Source organism: Drosophila nasuta, chromosome X (genome assembly GCF_023558535.2).
Source record: "Drosophila nasuta strain 15112-1781.00 chromosome X, ASM2355853v1, whole genome shotgun sequence".
Lineage (NCBI taxonomy): Eukaryota > Metazoa > Arthropoda > Insecta > Diptera > Drosophilidae > Drosophila > Drosophila nasuta.
This window is the reverse complement of record NC_083459.1, coordinates 17085666-17102825: the sequence shown is the minus strand read 5'-3', so window position 1 is coordinate 17102825 and position 17160 is coordinate 17085666. Positions and strand designations below refer to the sequence as shown.

Below are 17160 nucleotides of genomic sequence, written 5' to 3'. Positions count from 1 at the left end.
TTTTTGTAGTAGTAGAAGTAGTATGCTGAGCAGCCATATGCAACACTGCGATTTCATTTTGTGCCCTCCTTTTGGGCTGTTGTTTCGTGTGTTGACCAATAAATTTTTCGTACGCAGCATATTATTTTTTTTTTTGTTAGCTGAACACTTCTCAATTGTGAAACAAGTAAATACGCATTTTACAGCCATTTATACGCTTGCGCTGCTGGGCAGACCGTTTCAACAATTTTAAGGGCAAAAAGCACGCGATAACATTTCTGGCAAAAAAAATTAAAAAGCAAAAAAAACACGTAGTCGACGGACACAAGCAAGAAACACGATTATTAGCGTAGTGTGTGAGTGTGTGCGTGAGTGTGTGTGTGTGGGATAGAAAGAAAACACACAGTGAGAGCGAGAGAGAAAGAGAGGCGCAGAAAAAAGAAAAAGAGGCGACTCCGACCGAATGTGAAAGCGAATTATCCGCGGCAAGGAAGAAGTGCAACACACATTAAATAAATAATAATAAGAATCAAATCAAATCACAAAAGTTAAAAACAGATGTTGTTATAAACACAAAAAACGAATTTGGTGCACTTTGCAGGCGAAGAAGAGCAACAACAACAGCAACAGCATCAAAATACGTGAACATCAAACAGTTGTGTAAACAATTACAAAGCGGCAAGCAACAATAAGGGTCAATCACTACAACAACAGCAGAATCAACAACGACGAAGACGACAGCAGCAGCAACAACAACTAGAAAGCATACTTCGATCCATCCATCAAATACAATATATTATATATATAATATATTAAACATACACACACAACTGTGGAAAGAAGTTCAAGTTGCAGCGACAACAACAACAATTAAAAATGGCCGCTGCCTCCGCCGCCGTTGTAAATGCAGTCAACGATTGCTTCAGCATCGGATCCACAGTGCTATGCACGACCTGTTTTAAGGACGAAGTCGAAGGCGAGGTGCTCGCCTTCGATCACAACACAAAAATGCTAATATTGAGTATCCTTTTTGCAAAAAAAAAAAAAAAACAAATCAACGCCAATAAGAAACAGCTCAAAGTGAAAGTTTGTTGTTCACTTATCATTATTTTATCATTTTTGTTTATATAAGTTCTGATTGCTTATCGATTGTGACCTTACATCGTTATCGATATCCTTCGTGTGCTCTTTTGCGCCTTTCTTTTCTTTTGCCACCCTCTCCTACCCTACTTCTCCCACAAACAGAATGCCACTCGAAGACGGCCGAAGAGCTTAGTGATGTTTATGTGATGAATTTATCGCTGTGCAGCAACGTGCAAGTGATTAAGGAATGCAATGGCAATTTCATTGATGATCCGCAAAAGCTCAATCTGGAACAGGTAAACTCCATGTCATATATTTTCAAAATAATCCAACACATAAATCTAATTTAAATCAAATTTCTACTACAGGTTAAAATGCGGCTACGCAAAACAGTTGAGAGGCGACAGGATTTTCTCAAGTCCAAAAATGCCGATGTTAGTCCAGAAGCACAAGAGCTCTATAGAGCGATAGCCAAACAGCTTGGGGTTAGTTGCATCCATCTTTGCTTTTGTGTTATCGATAACGTAGTTATAAATTGGTTTTATGTTTGAATTGCAGTACAATGAAGTCTCCTGGCAGGGACAGAATATACAAATCTTAAATGAAGTCACCGTCTCGCCACCATATCGAGTGGACAACGTTGTGTCCAGTTCGGATAACGATACTTCGTGCAACTACATTAAGCGAATTGTAAGCACTCTAGTCGCCTCTTCTGTATGTTTATATTTACTTTTCCGTGATTGTAGATCAAACAGTTCTTTAACACGAGACCGTCGCCGTCGGCACAGGAAAATTCGCATGCTGCAGGCGGCGGCGCATCATCGGCGTCTGTGTCGCCCACGTCCTCATCTCTATCATCGAGTAATGCAGCTTCAGGATCACCGGTTCCCGCTAACTAAGAATAAACAAAAACAAAAAACAAAAATATTTGCTTCAGAAAATGAAACGAGAATGTTTGTTATTTTGTGGGGTTGCATTTCATTGGGTTATGGGTGTCGATAACAGTGATAGCGATAACTTTGCTTCTTCATTTGTGACGTAACAAATGTAAATGCCACTAAAATCAGCAAAAGAAAATATAATTAGTTGCGTATGGTATGAGTGTGTATAAAAATGAAAACAAACAAAAAGTTATCGAAATTTGATGGCGCCAATCGAAGAATGTTGTTGGGTTGTGTGACTAGCAAAACAGTGTCGGTGCGCCAAGGCGAATGGCAAAGTAAACAGAAGAAGTAGCATCAGCAAGCCGCATTTACTTTCGCGTTAGAAATAAACAATTTAGTAGTTGAATAAGAATTAAAACACCAACAACAGAATGGAAGATGTACAAAAGCATAGCGTACATACGCTAATATTTCGTTCGCTAAAACGCACTCACGATCTCTTCGTCTCCAACCAAGGCAACCTACCCGACTTTGATGACCACTTGTAAGTAGCGCAAAACAACAAACCAACAAAAAAACTGGGCAAACGTTTAAACAATATTTCACACAGAGAGAAGGTGCGTCGCTCAATCAAGGCACGCGACATTTACGGTGTGGTATTGGATCGCGCCAATAAGGCCCTGGATGCGAAGAAGCTGTCACTACAAAACGGCGATCCGGAACGTCCTTTGGCTGCCATCGGCGATGCCGCCGATCTAAGCATGACCGCCGCCGAAGGAGGCGCAGGCAACAGTCTCGTGCGATATGCACGGGGCGGCGTTGGTGCCGGTGGCAAGGAGAAATCCAACAGCATCAACAGCACATCGCTGGTGCGCGCCTCAATGCCCGGCAATAGCGGCGCCGGCAGCACGAACAGCAACGTGCAACTGATACCAAAGAAAGCGCCTAGCATACCAAAGCCCAAGTGGCATGCACCCTGGAAATTGTCACGCGTCATCTCCGGCCATTTGGGCTGGGTGCGTTGCATTGCCGTGGAGCCGGGCAACGAATGGTTTGCCACCGGTGCCGGCGATCGTGTCATCAAAATCTGGGACCTGGCCAGCGGCAAACTGAAGCTATCCCTCACCGGCCATGTGAGCACTGTGCGCGGCGTCGCTGTCAGCTCCAAGCATCCGTATCTGTTCAGTTGCGGAGAGGATCGTCAGGTCAAATGCTGGGATCTCGAGTACAACAAAGTAATACGACACTATCACGGTCATTTGTCGGCGGTCTATTCGCTGGCGCTGCATCCCACCATCGACGTGTTGGCCACATCGGGTCGCGACTCCACAGCACGCATCTGGGACATGCGCACCAAGGCCAATGTGCACACACTGACTGGACACACGAACACCGTGGCCAGCGTTGTGGCTCAGGCGACAAAGCCACAGATTATCACCGGTTCACATGACTCGACGGTGCGTCTGTGGGATTTGGCAGCAGGCAAAAGTCTGTGCACGTTGACGAATCACAAGAAATCGGTGCGCAGCATCGTCTTGCATCCATCGTTGTATATGTTTGCGTCCGCCTCGCCCGATAATATCAAGCAATGGCGCTGTCCCGAGGGCAATTTTGTGCAAAACATCTCGGGACACACGGCAATCGTGAATTGCATGGCCGCCAATACGGATGGTGTGCTGGCATCGGGAGGCGACAATGGCACCATGTTCTTCTGGGATTGGCGCACCGGTTACAATTTCCAGCGCTTTCAGGCGCCCGTCCAGCCTGGCTCTATGGACAGCGAGGCGGGCATCTTTGCTATGTGCTTCGATCAGTCGGGAACCCGACTCATCACCGCCGAAGCGGACAAGACGATCAAGGTGTACAAAGAGGATGACGAGGCCAGCGAAGAGACGCATCCGGTTAATTGGCGACCCGAGCTGCTCAAGCGGCGCAAATTCTAATCCTACACTACTCTATTTAGTTGTATGTCCTTTTTTAATAGTAAATAAATTGCAAGCTCTTTAATAATTTGACTATATCATCAATTCCATATACGCTTTTATGTAGAACAATAGCTGTACAATTAATGTGACATATGGACAATCGGGAACATTGATTTAAGATGAAATCTCAGCTAATTATAAAATGGTTTGGTATAATGAATAAATGAAGCAAGAACTTATCAAAATCTGGTTAAACAACAACTCAAATTAAATGGAAAATCAAAGTATTGAATGATATGAGGAGTCCTCAATGAGGAGAATTCGAACAGATTTATTATATAGGACAATATTAAGCTGAATGGAAAATCAAAGTATTGAATGATGTGAGGAAGAATTGAAAAGATTTATTCTTTAGGACATGGAACATCTCTCCTGATTTTTGTTAATAAAATGTAATTTAAATAAATGACTAACAAATATTGAAAATTACACATTTAGTTTTTTTTTTGAAATTGTAGGTATTTTATTTCTTTGTTTCTTTTTTTACACATAAATAATTTAAATTATTTTCTGCGTAAATAATAATAGCATATTCTGTATATATATATATACACATATATGTATACATCTGCAAGTGTATAAGTACATATATATGCATAAAATTATTTAGTTCTTTATGTAGTGTGTTAAAATATTTCCTGTTTCTTATTTGCTTTCTTTTTGCTTTCTCTGCTCAACAGTTTTTTTTTTAGTTTTGTTAGACTTTTCTTCAAATTTTCGCTAAAGTTAACAAAGTAAAAGCACTAAATTTTAATTTAAATGTTGTCGTTTCTGTTTTTTTGTTTTGTTTTCTTTATTTTTTATGTTTTATGATTAATATTATTATTAATTAGTGTTTATATTATAAGTAGTCATTTCTGCATTAACGTTTACATTAGCATTATCATTATATATCATTTCATGTATTAAAATCACAAATAATTCTTGTTTGAAACAAATCGTTTGTTTTTCTTTTCTTTCTCTTGCTCTTTGTATTGTTTTCTTGTTTTTTGTTTGTTTTTAATTTAGATTTCTCTCTTTATGTTTTTGTTATACAAGATTTTTGCTTTTCTCTTTTTTAAACATTCTTTTCGCTTCTTAATTCCCTCTTTTCTTGTTGTTGTTGTTGCTGTAGTTGTTGTTGCTTTAAACATTAAACATCTATGTATTTATTTATATATTTATATATAATATATTTCCTCATCTGCTGCTGCTATCTCTTTCACTCGCTCGCTGTCCATCTCTTTCTACATCGTGTGTCAACTCACACTCTAGGAGTTATTGGAGTTTCTTTTGAAATGTTTTTTGTTTTTCTTTAATTTTTTGATATAAATATAATTGTTTTATCGTTTAACAGCATTTTTGTGGTTTGTATTTATGCGTATGCGTCTCTCTCGTTCGTCGGCTTGCAACATTCGGTGACAACGCATAATTATATATAACTAAAAAAAATATAATAAAACAATTTCAAACACAAATACAATGGAAATTAGTTCTTGACAATGAATTCATTAACGTGGTTACGACTTTTCAAAGGCTCTCCGAGGAGAATGCCCAATTTACATGATCTACTAACTAATTTTGTAATTAATAAAAGTTTTTGAAAAAAAAATATATGAAATTAAATCGACCTCAAAAATTGTAAAAACTAAAGAACGCATTTAAAACTTCATAGTTTTCAAAATATTACTCTTTTTCAATTGTTGACAGTAAGAAGTATCATAACTAAAATCTATTTCAAAGTTGTAAACAATAAATTGAAAATTTATAAAGCTTCATGCTTTCGCTTTTCTGCTGCGTGTCCCTTTTTCATGCTTTTCCTCATACATATATATATATATATGTGTATATATATAAATTACAAGTGGAAGTTATTAATCTAATAGTGAGTCGTTATCTGTTGTTGGAAGCTTGCTTTGTTGTCGCTGCAGTTACCTTCGTCCTTGCCTAATCCGCAGAAACACATCCTTGCCACGTCTCGAGAGAGAGGGAGAGAGAAGGTGAACGGAGACGCATACGCACACAAATACATTCTGACATAGACGCACTGACATTCATACACATACAATACATACACAGTACGATCCATGTTGAATATAGTTGTAATATACATATATAATTATAATATATTTCATTTTGTTGTTGCTATTGTTGTTTCTGTTTGTGTTGCTGTTGTTTGTTGCTCGTGTTACTGTTGTTGTTGTTGTTATCCGCTTCTTTTCCTCTGCTTTTTTTTGTAGTGTTTAATTGTAGATTTTTATAGCCTTCTCGGAGAAATTCAATGAGCTGCGCTTGCGCGACTTATTAATATGATCCAGTCCAAAGAATGGCAACTGGCCGCCCGACCATGTGCGATACACCTCCAGATCGATGGGCGTATTATCGTTGACATCGATGGTATGCCCCATGGTGATGACAGCGAACTTGTAATTCTCCCATTCCTTGTCTGGGACATTGAGACGCTTCTGGATGCGCTGCTTCAGTGCACCATATGGCTCGCCGTGACGCGCCTTCGTTAGGAACGGCACACCGAATGAATTATAGAGCTCTTTGCTAAAATGCGCCACCGGGATGAGCAATTCATTCTCAGCCAGCTGGGATTCCTCAGCGGTGATCTCTTCGATGCGATAGATCTTCTGTGTGCCTTGTGTGGTTGTGATCGATTCGTTAGTCTTCATCAGCGAATCGAGCAGAATGTCATCCTTGCAGATGGCCGCAATCTTGTGATTGCCCACCTTGAGCAGACGCAGCTTCTTGCGGCTATTCTCGGCAAACGTTATCGTCTTGGCCGCTTCATCGAGCAGCCCCTTGACCGTATCGTTTTTGTTTGGATATAGCACCAGTTCCTTTTCATCCTTCAGATCGTACGAGACCCAAATGCATTTGAAGAGCTTCTTGTTGTCCAGCTCGTGAATGCTCAGCGACAGACGCTGATAGAAGATACGCTTCGGCGTGCTCTGTTTCGAGTACGACAGCAGATCCTTGATGGTACCCTGTGAATGAAATGTAACAACTTAAGCAAGAATCTTTATAACAACTATATTTAATGTTGTCTACGCACCTTGTAGGTGTAGGGCACCGCATTGCCGGCAGTCTCCTTGTAGTTGCTGATGCACATGAAGAACTGCAGTTTCTGTGGATCGGTATTGAGACGCTCGGCGACCGCATTGGTCAACTGATCGTAATTGTACCGATTCGACAGCTCCAACGTAAAGTCCGGCTCATTGGGATTACACTTATCGCTGAATATAATCTCAATGCGATAGACCAGATCCAAGAAGTAATCCTCAACGGTGGGCAAATCCAGTTTAACATCAACATTCTCGCGCTCAAATATCAATATCGATCCCTGCAAATGATCCTGTTGCATATACAGCACACTCTCGATGGGCTCATTTATGTTGGGGATCTTCTTCTCGGCATACTCATCGTACACGGTCAGTTCGGTGTCCGGGTCGAAGCCGAGTATGCGATTGACTTCCGGCACCAATCCGGAGAGACGACGATTCAATGGCTGCTGTGTGCAACCGATATAATTGAGACGCTTGTTGCGCGCATCGTAATACTTGAGGAAGAGCAGCACATCGGTCTTGGGATTGAAGGGCAGCAGCGGCGCCGTGCTATCCGGCGGCGCCAGCTCCAGGAAGATGACCCATGGCTTCTGTGACGTCGGTATCTGTTCGATGGTGCGCGTTGCCTCCGCCTCGAAATCAAAGTGCAGGAACTTTTGCGTTTGCGCCGTGCACATGTTCCAGATGCGCATGCGATCGCGTGGCACACCAAATGCCTTCACCAGCATCTCGACCATCTCGTTAACGGTCTGATTCTGCTTCAGTTTGAATGGGCGCTGATGTGTCTTCTCCAAATCGAAGAGGCGTCGCTTCTGCTGCGACTCAAAGTACTCCTCGAGTATGACATGGATCGGCACATAAGTGTTGGCTTCACTGCGCTCCTTGCGACGCGCCATCTCGATGCGTTTCTCCAGATCGAGACGTTCGACAAGATCGCTTGAGATCTCATTCTCGGGTATATCGCCGAGCACACGATCCAATTCAGATTGACGTATATAGACGAGCATATAGGCATTGCTGCATTTGGCATGAAACGAGATCTCATCGTCCATGCCGCCATAATTCTGTTCGATGGCCTCCTGTTTGCGGCAGCTGGACACAACATCATCATCGAATTTGAACCAACGTCCGTCGGCCTTTGGATTGATGAAGACAACATAATGACCGCCATGATTGTCGCCGGAGTGGACGAGCACAGCGTGCAGCACATAGTCGGCTGGCGTCTTTTCACGTTCGGCCAAATAGCTGTCGAGATTGATTTGCTCATAGAACTCGAAGCGATCGTTGTACTTGATCGAGCTGTCGGTAATTGGATCGTATTGGAAACGCATCAAATGCAAATGCAGCACGGGCGGGAATGATGTGAATATGACGCCCTTGCTGGCCTCCTACGACAAAACAGCATAAAGAAATAATAATTGTATTAGTATTGAGAACATTGAATTGGAATTACATCCACAACTCTCAGCTAAGCGAGTTATACGTTGGCTCACCTGCAGACCATGGACACCGGCATCGTACTTGTTGTCACCCTCGAGCGTCTCGGAGGCCACATAATCCTGGAACGAATCGTATATGTTCTTCTTGTCTTTGATGTTGAGTTGGATGTCGTAAAAGGTCTCGTAGCGTGTGCTATTATAATCCACATTCTTGCACTTGATATACGACGACATTTTGCCCTCAAATAGTCCCGGTATTGTGCCCTCCAAGCATGTGCCCTTCATCTTTGACTCGAGCTTATCGAGAAGCACACGTAAAAATTCCTGTACATCGTGCTGCATAAACGAATCGAGTGTCTCCCAGCCAAAGGATTTGGTTAACTTCTTGGTGCCCACGGGACGATCACCGAACTGCAGCTCATGGAAGACACGCTGCAGCGATAGGCCCACCGATTTGGTGCTATCATCGGCCTCGGTGGGTATGCGATAAACGGCCAAACGCAACGAGTTCGTGAAATATAATGTCTGCAGCAATGAATTCATATAACAGGTGGCGCCCTGATTCTTGAGACCCACATAGCCGGTATGTTTCTTCGAGTCCCAGAGCACACCATGTGGAGCATCAGCAATCACGTGAACCTCGAGTGTAATGCTGCCATTGTGCACATAGTATTTGTCCGGATCCTGCAGCTCCTGCCATGTGATGAAATTTGAATAGCCATAATCGTTCTCCTTGGAGTAGAATAAATGCTTGATTTTGGCCCGTGTAAATGGCGGTGCATCCGGTTTGTGGCACTTCAAACGCAGCTCGGCAATCGCATTGCACGACCAGGTGGGCGAATCGTTTTCGCCGTTGCACTGCAAAAAGAAGCCCAGAGCACGATCGTTGGGTATCACCATTATCTTCCAGGGCAGCATGCGCACATAGACGGGCTGCGACAGATGCTGTTGCTTGATCTGTCCCACATTCTCCACGGTGTAGGAGAATACGGTTTCAGAGCGAAACTGATCCTCCTTTGTTTCGTCGTCCATCGGCATTTCTTGTTCGTTGGCAAACGATGTGGAGCTGCTTTCGGCCAAAAGTTGTTGTGGCGGCACGTTGCCGTTCTCACTGGGGAGTTGTTGCTGCTGCTGTTGTTGTTGCTGCTGCTGTTGTGGTTGCAACTGTGGATGTATTAAATTCTTAAATTTGGGCAATTGTGGCGGCGAATTTGTCTGTTGTTGCTGCTGCTGTTGTTGTTGCTGTTGTAGGTCGCTTGTAATAATTTCGACCTCTTGGGTATCCTGGGTGTCCATAGCTTCGATAGACTGATCTGTTTCAATGTCCATCTTATTGGGCCCCTTGAAATTGTGTGTGTTGCTTGCTCAATCGGCTGGCCGCCGTTGTGTTTTTCTTTTCGTTTTTCTTGCCCCACACTCAAATCTTAATTTTGTATTCTGTGTGTTTCTCCTATATAATGATTATTGTTTTTCTTTTTATCGATATACAAGAACAGCACACATATAATTTGTTGATTGATTGATTGATTGATTTTTTCCCTGCTTGTTCTTCTCCTTCAATGTTATCGTGGTGACACTCGATAACGATTACGATTGCGTTGCAGCAGCCGCCTTGTTGGTTTTCTACAGAGAAAAAAATGGGTAACAGGAGAAACATCGATAAATAAACACATACGCACACACACACATGCACACGAAAAACGTATATATGTATATGCAAACACACAACGCACACATGCATATGTATGTACATATTGTATGTGGTCACAAGCTTGCAAATTTTTATATCACACACACAAACACACGCATTTTATCTTTTTTTCTTATTGTTCTAAACACTTTCGCCTGATTATTTGTGTATACAATTTCATAATTTTTCCAACGCACGGAAATGCGCCGCATCGCTTTGTCCCAACACACACACCCATGCACTTATGTATATTTATATGTATGTACATTTTGTATATATATACATACATATATAAACATGTTTGCGCACGCACGCACGCATCAAGCACACTTCTACCCATTCCTTTTTACCCCCACCCATCGTTAGCAACCAATGTGTCGCTTTTGTCATCGCGGCGGGCAAAATTTACTTAGCGCACACAACACATTTTGCAATACATTATTTATTCGATTCTCTCGTATTTCGGTTGTTTGTTGACTTACCTTTCGAGTTGTCGAAATAAATTGTACTACTGCCTTTTCCTCTTTTTGATTAGTGCTTTCGCCGCAAGCTGATTGATGGTTGAACAGACAAGCGGAGAAGCACCTGGTTAGCGAGAGGGAAGGGGGTGTCTCAAACTCGGACACAAGAGCCAAAAAGGCGAAAAAAAATGTGCAAATTTTGTATTTTTCTTTCCAACCTACTCTTTAATTTCTGGCGTTCTCCTCTTCTTCCTCATCGGCGGTCGGTGTGTTCTGTTACTGCTGCACGACGCTTTTGCTTTTTTTCGATAAGTTTTATTTGTTTTGTTGTTAAAAAAAAAAAGAAAACGTAAATTTTGTCAATGGTTTTTAATTTGAATTTATGAACATTAAGGAAAAGAAAAACTGCAAAACTTTATAATTTTAGCTAAAATGTTGCTGCGCTGCTCAAAATGGCACTGCAAAGTGTGGCTGTCAAATTATATTTTTGAAATGCTTTGTTTTAGGACAAAGGCGAAATAACCAGAGGGAACCATAGGTTGGTACATTGGTATTTTTTCGAAAATACGTTTTGGATGCAGAACGTTTTGAGGTGTAATAATTTTCCAGTCAACTTATACCAGGAACTTGGAAATTCTGGTACTAGCTTGCAAATTATAAATTATGAATAACAGCAGCTGTGAAGCTCATAAACTTATGAAAAATTCTTCTAGTTTTTAAATACTAAAGAATGGTCTTATCGCAGAAAAGCGCAAGCATGCGCTCATACGCTTCGATAACAAATTTTTCCGATTGAGTGGTGAGCAATGTGACCACATGAACATTATTTTTGCCGTCCCTGGCGGTTACATATGAGCGCACAGCTGATCAGCTGTTCTGAGTAGCACAAAATTTTTACAGTTTGAAATGCGTTTGTTTTCATTGATCGCAAATATAAACAAACTTTTGAATGTAATAAAATAAATATGTGTATAATTTATAAAATCAACATTGATCATCCATCATTCGCTTGAGGTACAATTTGCTAACAATTTTGGTAATATACAGGTTATATACAATACAATATATGGAAATGGATCGTTATTTATCGCTTGTTATTTTGTTATTGTTCTTTTAGCTAACTGGCTGTTGAACGCTGATGCAATCGATCGCAGCGCTGACAACGGTGATAACTGCTACTGCTGGCAGCCTTCCAGCATTTATAATGGGAACAGACGCCGCACTGAGCACAACACTGGACTTTTCGCTGCCAGCGATAAATGAGCTTGGGACTCTTGCAATATTCGCAGACAAAGGCACGACCGGTGCAGAGCTGTGGATAAAAATTCAATTGGATTACTGTTCTGCATAGAGTAAAGGTAAAGTACGGTTTTGCACTCACCACACAGTTGTTGATGTGTTGCTCGCTGAGTGCAATGAGCTCCTCGATGGAGCGACGCATGCTGTTGTTTTGCGCATCGACAAAATCACACATGGACCACATGTCCGGCTCATTGGTAATGTGCGTCGGCACCGCACTAAAGAGCGCTTGCTCCCTATGTGTGTGAGAGAGAGAGAGAGATGCAAATAGATTCAAGATTAGCGAGAAAATATATTTAGGAAGGAGCTAACAACGCGACTGTTGCTTCTCTTTTTTGCACACTATCGATAGTTACTATCGCCTGACTATCGTCTCGACACTCACCTGGTGGCAAAGCGACACGCGCTGATGAAATCCTGCGCATATTTCAACTGCAGACGCCGCTTGCGAGCGCGAGCCAACGCCTTTTGCTTGCCATACAGCTCCGGCTGCAGGTCGGGCACATGGAAGAGGGGAAACGTGTACATCTGCTCGATGAGACGATAGGCAAACGAGCTGACGGCATAGCAGCGAAAGTCCCACGAATGCAGGATCTTGGCGGGTATCGCCGACATTTGATTGCGATGGCAACCAGTGCACAGATATTTGCCTAAATAGTTGCAATAGCGAAAGTGCTGCTGATACTGACGTGCCACATGCATGCCACATCCGGCACAGCGATACTGTTGGCGCTTTAAGAGCTCTGTCCGAGTCAGAGCTGGATGCTCCGTGAAGATGATCTGTTGACGCGGCGGCGCCCAAGTGCGTGTGCCTCGCGTTAAACACGCGGACTCCTCTTGCAGTTGCTGTTGCTGCTGTGGCAATGGCTTGGGCAGCGGCAACAGCTGCTGTGGTGCATCCTGTTCGGACACCAGCCACTTGAGATCACCCAGCTTGGGCAGCTGTTGATCCTTGAAGCGTGATATCAACTGCAAACCAACTGCCTCGGCGCTGTTGTTGTTGCCCGCGCCCAGCGAATGCTGTTGCTCCACAAATGGCACACCGATGGTTTCGGCATCGATAAAAGTATCGCCTTGTCCTTGGTTGTTGGTGCTGCCGCTGCTATTGTTGCTGCTGCTGCTGTTATGACGTTGCCGGCGACGACGACGACTCCATTTCACATGCTCGATGGCCGTGATGCAGGCCTCCGAGATGCGAAAGTGTGCGTTCTCCTTCTCCAGTTCGGTGTTGTTGTGCGCATAGCGTGACATCTGCAGAAAGGCGGCCAAACTTTGATTGTCCCTCTTGCTGTTGTAGCTGTTGTTCTCGCTAGTGCTCAGGGTGCTGCACGGCGTCGAGCTGCTGCAACTGGCACCCGACACCTGATGATATCCCACAATGTCAAGCGGTGCCGTCATCGTTTCCTGTTCCGTTTCCGCCTGGGCATAGTCGAGCATGCTGATGCCCTCGAAAAGCGATTGCTGCTGCCGCTTGTCGAGCTTGCGTCCATTCACCGGACGAAAAGTATCAAGCACACTGCTCGCCTCATCGTCGTGGCCAAGACCACGCTGATACCAGCTGGTGTAAACCGGCGGCGAGCCAAACAGCTTGCCCAGCCAGCCATTCAATGAGGGACTGCCTCGCTTGCTGACTGCGGCAGCAGCTGTTCCTGTTGCTGTTGGCGTCATCGTGTTGCAATCGCTGCTGTTGCCGCTGCCGCTGCTGCTATTGTTCGTTTGATCCGTCCAGATCTTGATGTCGTCACAGTTGATCAACTGAATGACGCGTCGCGGCGTCAACTGGCCACTGCTCGCTGTGCTCAAGCTGCAGCCGCTCAGCGGCAGCTCGAGTTCACGCTCCGCTTCCGTCCAACGCGCTCGCCGACTGTTGTAGGTCTGACAACGTGGACGCAAGCTGTCTGGACTGTGGTCGCTGCTCTGCTGCAGACTGGGCAAACTCTTGATGCGACGCAAGAGTAACAGTTGCTGTTGTTGTTGCTGCTGCTGCTGCGGCTGTTTCTGTGCGTGCTGGGGCAGCAGCTCCTCCTCCTGCACCACCTGCAAACGTTGTGTTACATTGCTGAAATTCGGTTGCGAACTCGTGCGTCGATGACGCTGGCGACGCTGCAGCGGCTCCAACTGGCTCAGCAAACTGCTCTGATCCAGCTGCACGGCTGTGAGGCACACAAACAACGCTGTGGCATGTGTGCTGTGGCGCAACAGCGCCACATCCGGCTGATAGTACGTATCGAGCAGCTCCCGGTCGGCGACCAGCGTTTGCAGACAACGTGTGAGGCAGTGTTGTTGCAGGCAACTTGTCACCCATTGCTGTAGAAACTCGCTGACGTGCTGCGTGGGGGCGTGCCGCGAGCTGCTGCCATGTGGCAGCTGCAGCTGTGTGGCACGCAGAAACTCAAAGTCCTCGACCAAGCGCTGCCAGGCAAAAGAGAAGGAGCGATATTAAAGAATGCTTAGAGTGGCAAAGAGAATCTACTCGATTGCGAAATACTTGCTAAAGCAATTTAAATTTGTATGGCATGACACAGGAATATAATAAACAAAGAATTTCCCCTCATGTTCACTATACTAATATACCTCATTAGACTCATAGAATTGTCGGGTATTAGAATTGCTCAACAAGTAATCGCAGTCTGTGTTTGGCTGTGTGTGTGATTCATGTAATCAACAATGTTCGAGAAACAGAAGGCGTGGCTTGGACTCACCTGGGTGCCACCGTTGGTGGCAGATGGCAGCAGGAGACCGTGCTGCAGGATGCGCACACACGTCTGCACCACGAGATGGAAGCACTCATCACTCTTGGTCTGGAACCAATGATGCGTCGCCCGACGCAGCTCCGCCAGCAACGTCGTTAGCTGCAGTTGCTGTTGCTTCGCCTCCCGAGCACGTCTGTGTGTGTCGCAGCTCCAGCTTGGTGGCCCACTTGTTGTTGTTGCTGCTGCTGATGTTGTTTGTTGCTGTTGTGGTGATGTTGTTGGTGATGTGAATGGCGATGTTGTTGCCGTCGACATTTCCGTCGTCACTGGGTGGATTACACGGTTATCGTTTTTCAGCTGCGACTGTACGTGTGTGTGTTGTTATTGTTGTTGTTGCTGCTCCAATCATCATCGTATGCGAATATTGCAAATTGCAGGCATTGATTGCGTACTCTGTGCACCATAATAAACTATGGCGTAGTGATGGGAAAGCATCGCCCCCTCAGTATCGATACTATCGGTATTCTAAGCATCGATGATTTTGTAGCACTAATTTTAGACATTGTTTGGCGCGTATTTGTAAATTTTTTGCTGAATTATAAAATTTCCAGCAATTTGGTTTACACTTTTTCTAAGTTGCAATAAAAAAAATATTTAACTTTGGCACCAATAAAATTGCATTTTGCATTAACTGCATTGACTCTTCGCGGGCAGTTTGCAAGCTACTAACAATCGAATTTAGATTGACAGTTATCAGAGCAACCTGCAGCTTGCTAAAAAAAAGCTTGTCAATGGGATAAGTTTATGAGAACAATATGCAATAATATTACGAAATATTATGGATATCGGGCCTGCACTACAGCCAATCAGCTGCTTGCAGCAGTCGATATGTAATCGAGTTAAAAACATTGTTATCGAACCCGCCGTTAATCTCAAAAAAGTAAAATACAAGTTGCAAAATGATTATTGTTTGTGATGATTGATTACATAAATTGCATGCAAACTGAACATTTATTGTAATATGCTTGAATTTCTGTTGTAGTTCTACTGAGTCTTCTTCTCGTCCTTGGACTTGCCGCCAGCACTGACACCAGCCTCATCCTTAAAGTGCAGGAACACAAACGAAAAGACAAAGAGTCCAATCATCATGGAGAAGGCGCTTGTGTAATAGGGGAACGCACTCGGTATGAAACGTTCGTATTGTGTGTGCTCCAACGGGCGCACCGACACCTGAGTGGTGCTATACAAATGCGTATAGCCAACGCGATCGTAATCGACCTTAAATTGATAGACGCCATAGACATCGGGTATTTTGAATTTGCCCTCGTAGCTGCCGCCCTTCGTCTGCTTGAGGAAGGTGCGTACAAATGGATCGATGCGCACAAACTCCAGCTGTATGTCATTGGCACGGAATGGTTGCCATTTGCCCGACACTAGTTCCTCGATGGCAATCGTATAGACAACGGGATCGGTGATGGTATAAGCTTGCTCTGGTGGATTCTTTTCGCCCTCCTTATTGTGCTGCACGGATGCCACACGCAAACGGCCGCTCTCACCAAACACCCACTGACTGATGGCCTCGGCTACCGCCTGATTGCCCGCTTGCTTGTGGAAGACACCGCTCTGAGCATATTGCACGGCCTGGGTGAAGGCATCATCCGCAAAGAATTGCAGTGAGCCGCTGAACACAACCCGAGCATTGTTACGTGCTTGGAGTGCGGCAATCAAGAGCGTGTTGCGACCGACAGCATGTGGATAATCGGAGATACTCGAGTCGGGTTTATAGCTGTAAGCGCTGCTCTCGGCCGTCAGAAGTTTGAGCACCAGCGGATTCTCCTTGTCGGCAATGAGCCCAGTGCCGCGATACAACAGTGGTGCTGCATCCGATTTGCGATTGTTCTGGCCCACAACGCTGGCAGCGTCAATAAGATTCTGGGCTGAAGTCAAGATGGTTGTGTGATCACCGGCATCGCTGACATCATAGTGCAAATGATCAATAACAGCGGCATTCTCTTCATCTAACTCGAAGCCGCACTCGGAAGCGAATTCACGGAGTGCATCGCCGGATTTTTCGCTGCCAGCAACCAAAACGTTACCGCCATCATCGACAAATTGTGCCAAGCGCTCCACACTGATATCACCGCCAAATTCCTCTACGCTAGGTGCAAAGATGATGACGTTCTTGTACAAATACTCGCCATACCGTGACAGCAACAAGCCCGAATCATCAGCAAGTTTGTAAGTTAATTTGAAGCCGCGATCTAAACGAAAAAAAATACACATATGAATTGTACACGTCAGAGGTTATGCATATGTGTGTGTGCGATGCCGGTTACCTTGCAGTGATTTGAAGAAAATCGAGTGTGTTTCACGTATAGCTAGATTGTCGAGCAATACCAGCGTATTGGCATCGGCCTCTAACACGGCATTGCAATGATTTATTGCCAAAAATGCAATTAACACGATTTTCCACATTTTTAAACAGCCGACTTGGAGTTTTCTCTTTTCTATCAGCACTTTTCTCAGTCAGTGTGGCCGTGTGCTGAATTGCTTAATATAATTTCACCCAAAAATAGTCACATTATCGCTTTCGATAG

General features: G+C 44.2%; 5 protein-coding genes across 6 annotated transcripts; 2 read left to right on the top strand and 3 right to left on the bottom strand.

The window, feature by feature from the left end:
- The first annotated feature begins 62 nt into the window (after nucleotides 1–62).
- On the top strand, nucleotides 63–1987 carry LOC132796548 (LSM12 homolog A). The gene is made up of 6 exons (XM_060807753.1): nucleotides 63–166; nucleotides 581–1000; nucleotides 1225–1358; nucleotides 1431–1547; nucleotides 1621–1752; nucleotides 1809–1987. The coding sequence occupies exons 2-6, from the start codon at nucleotides 856–858 to the stop codon at nucleotides 1959–1961; spliced, it is 681 nt and encodes a 226-aa protein (XP_060663736.1). The 5' UTR covers nucleotides 63–166; nucleotides 581–855; the 3' UTR covers nucleotides 1962–1987.
- A 183-nt stretch (nucleotides 1988–2170) lies between these two features.
- On the top strand, nucleotides 2171–3956 carry LOC132796546 (pleiotropic regulator 1). Its single transcript, XM_060807750.1, has 2 exons — nucleotides 2171–2490; nucleotides 2557–3956. The coding sequence occupies exons 1-2, from the start codon at nucleotides 2378–2380 to the stop codon at nucleotides 3887–3889; spliced, it is 1446 nt and encodes a 481-aa protein (XP_060663733.1). The 5' UTR covers nucleotides 2171–2377; the 3' UTR covers nucleotides 3890–3956.
- A 714-nt stretch (nucleotides 3957–4670) lies between these two features.
- On the bottom strand, nucleotides 4671–11045 carry LOC132796544 (ubiquitin carboxyl-terminal hydrolase 7). 2 transcript variants are annotated; one of them, XM_060807746.1, is made up of 4 exons: nucleotides 10794–11045; nucleotides 8475–10043; nucleotides 6972–8369; nucleotides 4671–6903 (listed from the first exon to the last, which is right to left on the bottom strand). In XM_060807746.1, exons 2-4 carry the CDS (start codon nucleotides 9747–9749, stop codon nucleotides 6154–6156), a joined length of 3423 nt encoding a protein of 1140 aa, XP_060663729.1. In that variant the 5' UTR covers nucleotides 9750–10043; nucleotides 10794–11045; the 3' UTR covers nucleotides 4671–6153. The 2 variants fall into 2 exon arrangements, with proteins under 2 accessions (XP_060663729.1, XP_060663730.1); XM_060807747.1 differs by lacking the exon at nucleotides 10794–11045 and adding an exon at nucleotides 10593–10765.
- A 478-nt stretch (nucleotides 11046–11523) lies between these two features.
- LOC132796545 (run domain Beclin-1-interacting and cysteine-rich domain-containing protein) lies at nucleotides 11524–15049 on the bottom strand. The gene is made up of 4 exons (XM_060807748.1): nucleotides 14573–15049; nucleotides 12256–14282; nucleotides 11953–12106; nucleotides 11524–11883 (listed from the first exon to the last, which is right to left on the bottom strand). The coding sequence occupies exons 1-4, from the start codon at nucleotides 14876–14878 to the stop codon at nucleotides 11689–11691; spliced, it is 2682 nt and encodes an 893-aa protein (XP_060663731.1). The 5' UTR covers nucleotides 14879–15049; the 3' UTR covers nucleotides 11524–11688.
- A 477-nt stretch (nucleotides 15050–15526) lies between these two features.
- On the bottom strand, nucleotides 15527–17110 carry LOC132795202 (dolichyl-diphosphooligosaccharide--protein glycosyltransferase 48 kDa subunit). The gene is made up of 2 exons (XM_060805787.1): nucleotides 16900–17110; nucleotides 15527–16824 (listed from the first exon to the last, which is right to left on the bottom strand). The coding sequence occupies exons 1-2, from the start codon at nucleotides 17036–17038 to the stop codon at nucleotides 15608–15610; spliced, it is 1356 nt and encodes a 451-aa protein (XP_060661770.1). The 5' UTR covers nucleotides 17039–17110; the 3' UTR covers nucleotides 15527–15607.
- Nucleotides 17111–17160: the final 50 nt, after the last annotated feature.

Excerpts from the sequence above, each read along its gene's own strand:
- LOC132796548 (XM_060807753.1), top strand. The coding sequence starts at position 856 with ATGGCCGCTGCCTCCGCCGCCGTTGTAAATGCAGTCAACGATTGCTTC. Across the intron at positions 1,001-1,224 it reads CACAAAAATGCTAATATTGA|AATGCCACTCGAAGACGGCC; the intron begins GTATCCTTTTTG and ends TCCCACAAACAG. Across the intron at positions 1,548-1,620 it reads CGATAGCCAAACAGCTTGGG|TACAATGAAGTCTCCTGGCA; the intron begins GTTAGTTGCATC and ends TTTGAATTGCAG.
- LOC132796546 (XM_060807750.1), top strand. The coding sequence starts at position 2,378 with ATGGAAGATGTACAAAAGCATAGCGTACATACGCTAATATTTCGTTCG. Across the intron at positions 2,491-2,556 it reads CCCGACTTTGATGACCACTT|AGAGAAGGTGCGTCGCTCAA; the intron begins GTAAGTAGCGCA and ends TATTTCACACAG.
- LOC132796544 (XM_060807746.1), bottom strand. The coding sequence starts at position 9,749 with ATGGACATTGAAACAGATCAGTCTATCGAAGCTATGGACACCCAGGAT. Across the intron at positions 8,370-8,474 it reads CCGGTGTCCATGGTCTGCAG|GAGGCCAGCAAGGGCGTCAT; the intron begins GTGAGCCAACGT and ends GTTTTGTCGTAG. Across the intron at positions 6,904-6,971 it reads CGGTGCCCTACACCTACAAG|GGTACCATCAAGGATCTGCT; the intron begins GTGCGTAGACAA and ends TTTCATTCACAG.
- LOC132796545 (XM_060807748.1), bottom strand. The coding sequence starts at position 14,878 with ATGTCGACGGCAACAACATCGCCATTCACATCACCAACAACATCACCA. Across the intron at positions 14,283-14,572 it reads CCACCAACGGTGGCACCCAG|CGCTTGGTCGAGGACTTTGA; the intron begins GTGAGTCCAAGC and ends TTTGCCTGGCAG. Across the intron at positions 11,884-11,952 it reads AACACATCAACAACTGTGTG|CTCTGCACCGGTCGTGCCTT; the intron begins GTGAGTGCAAAA and ends TTTTATCCACAG.
- LOC132795202 (XM_060805787.1), bottom strand. The coding sequence starts at position 17,038 with ATGTGGAAAATCGTGTTAATTGCATTTTTGGCAATAAATCATTGCAAT. Across the intron at positions 16,825-16,899 it reads TTTCTTCAAATCACTGCAAG|ATCGCGGCTTCAAATTAACT; the intron begins GTAACCGGCATC and ends TTTTTCGTTTAG.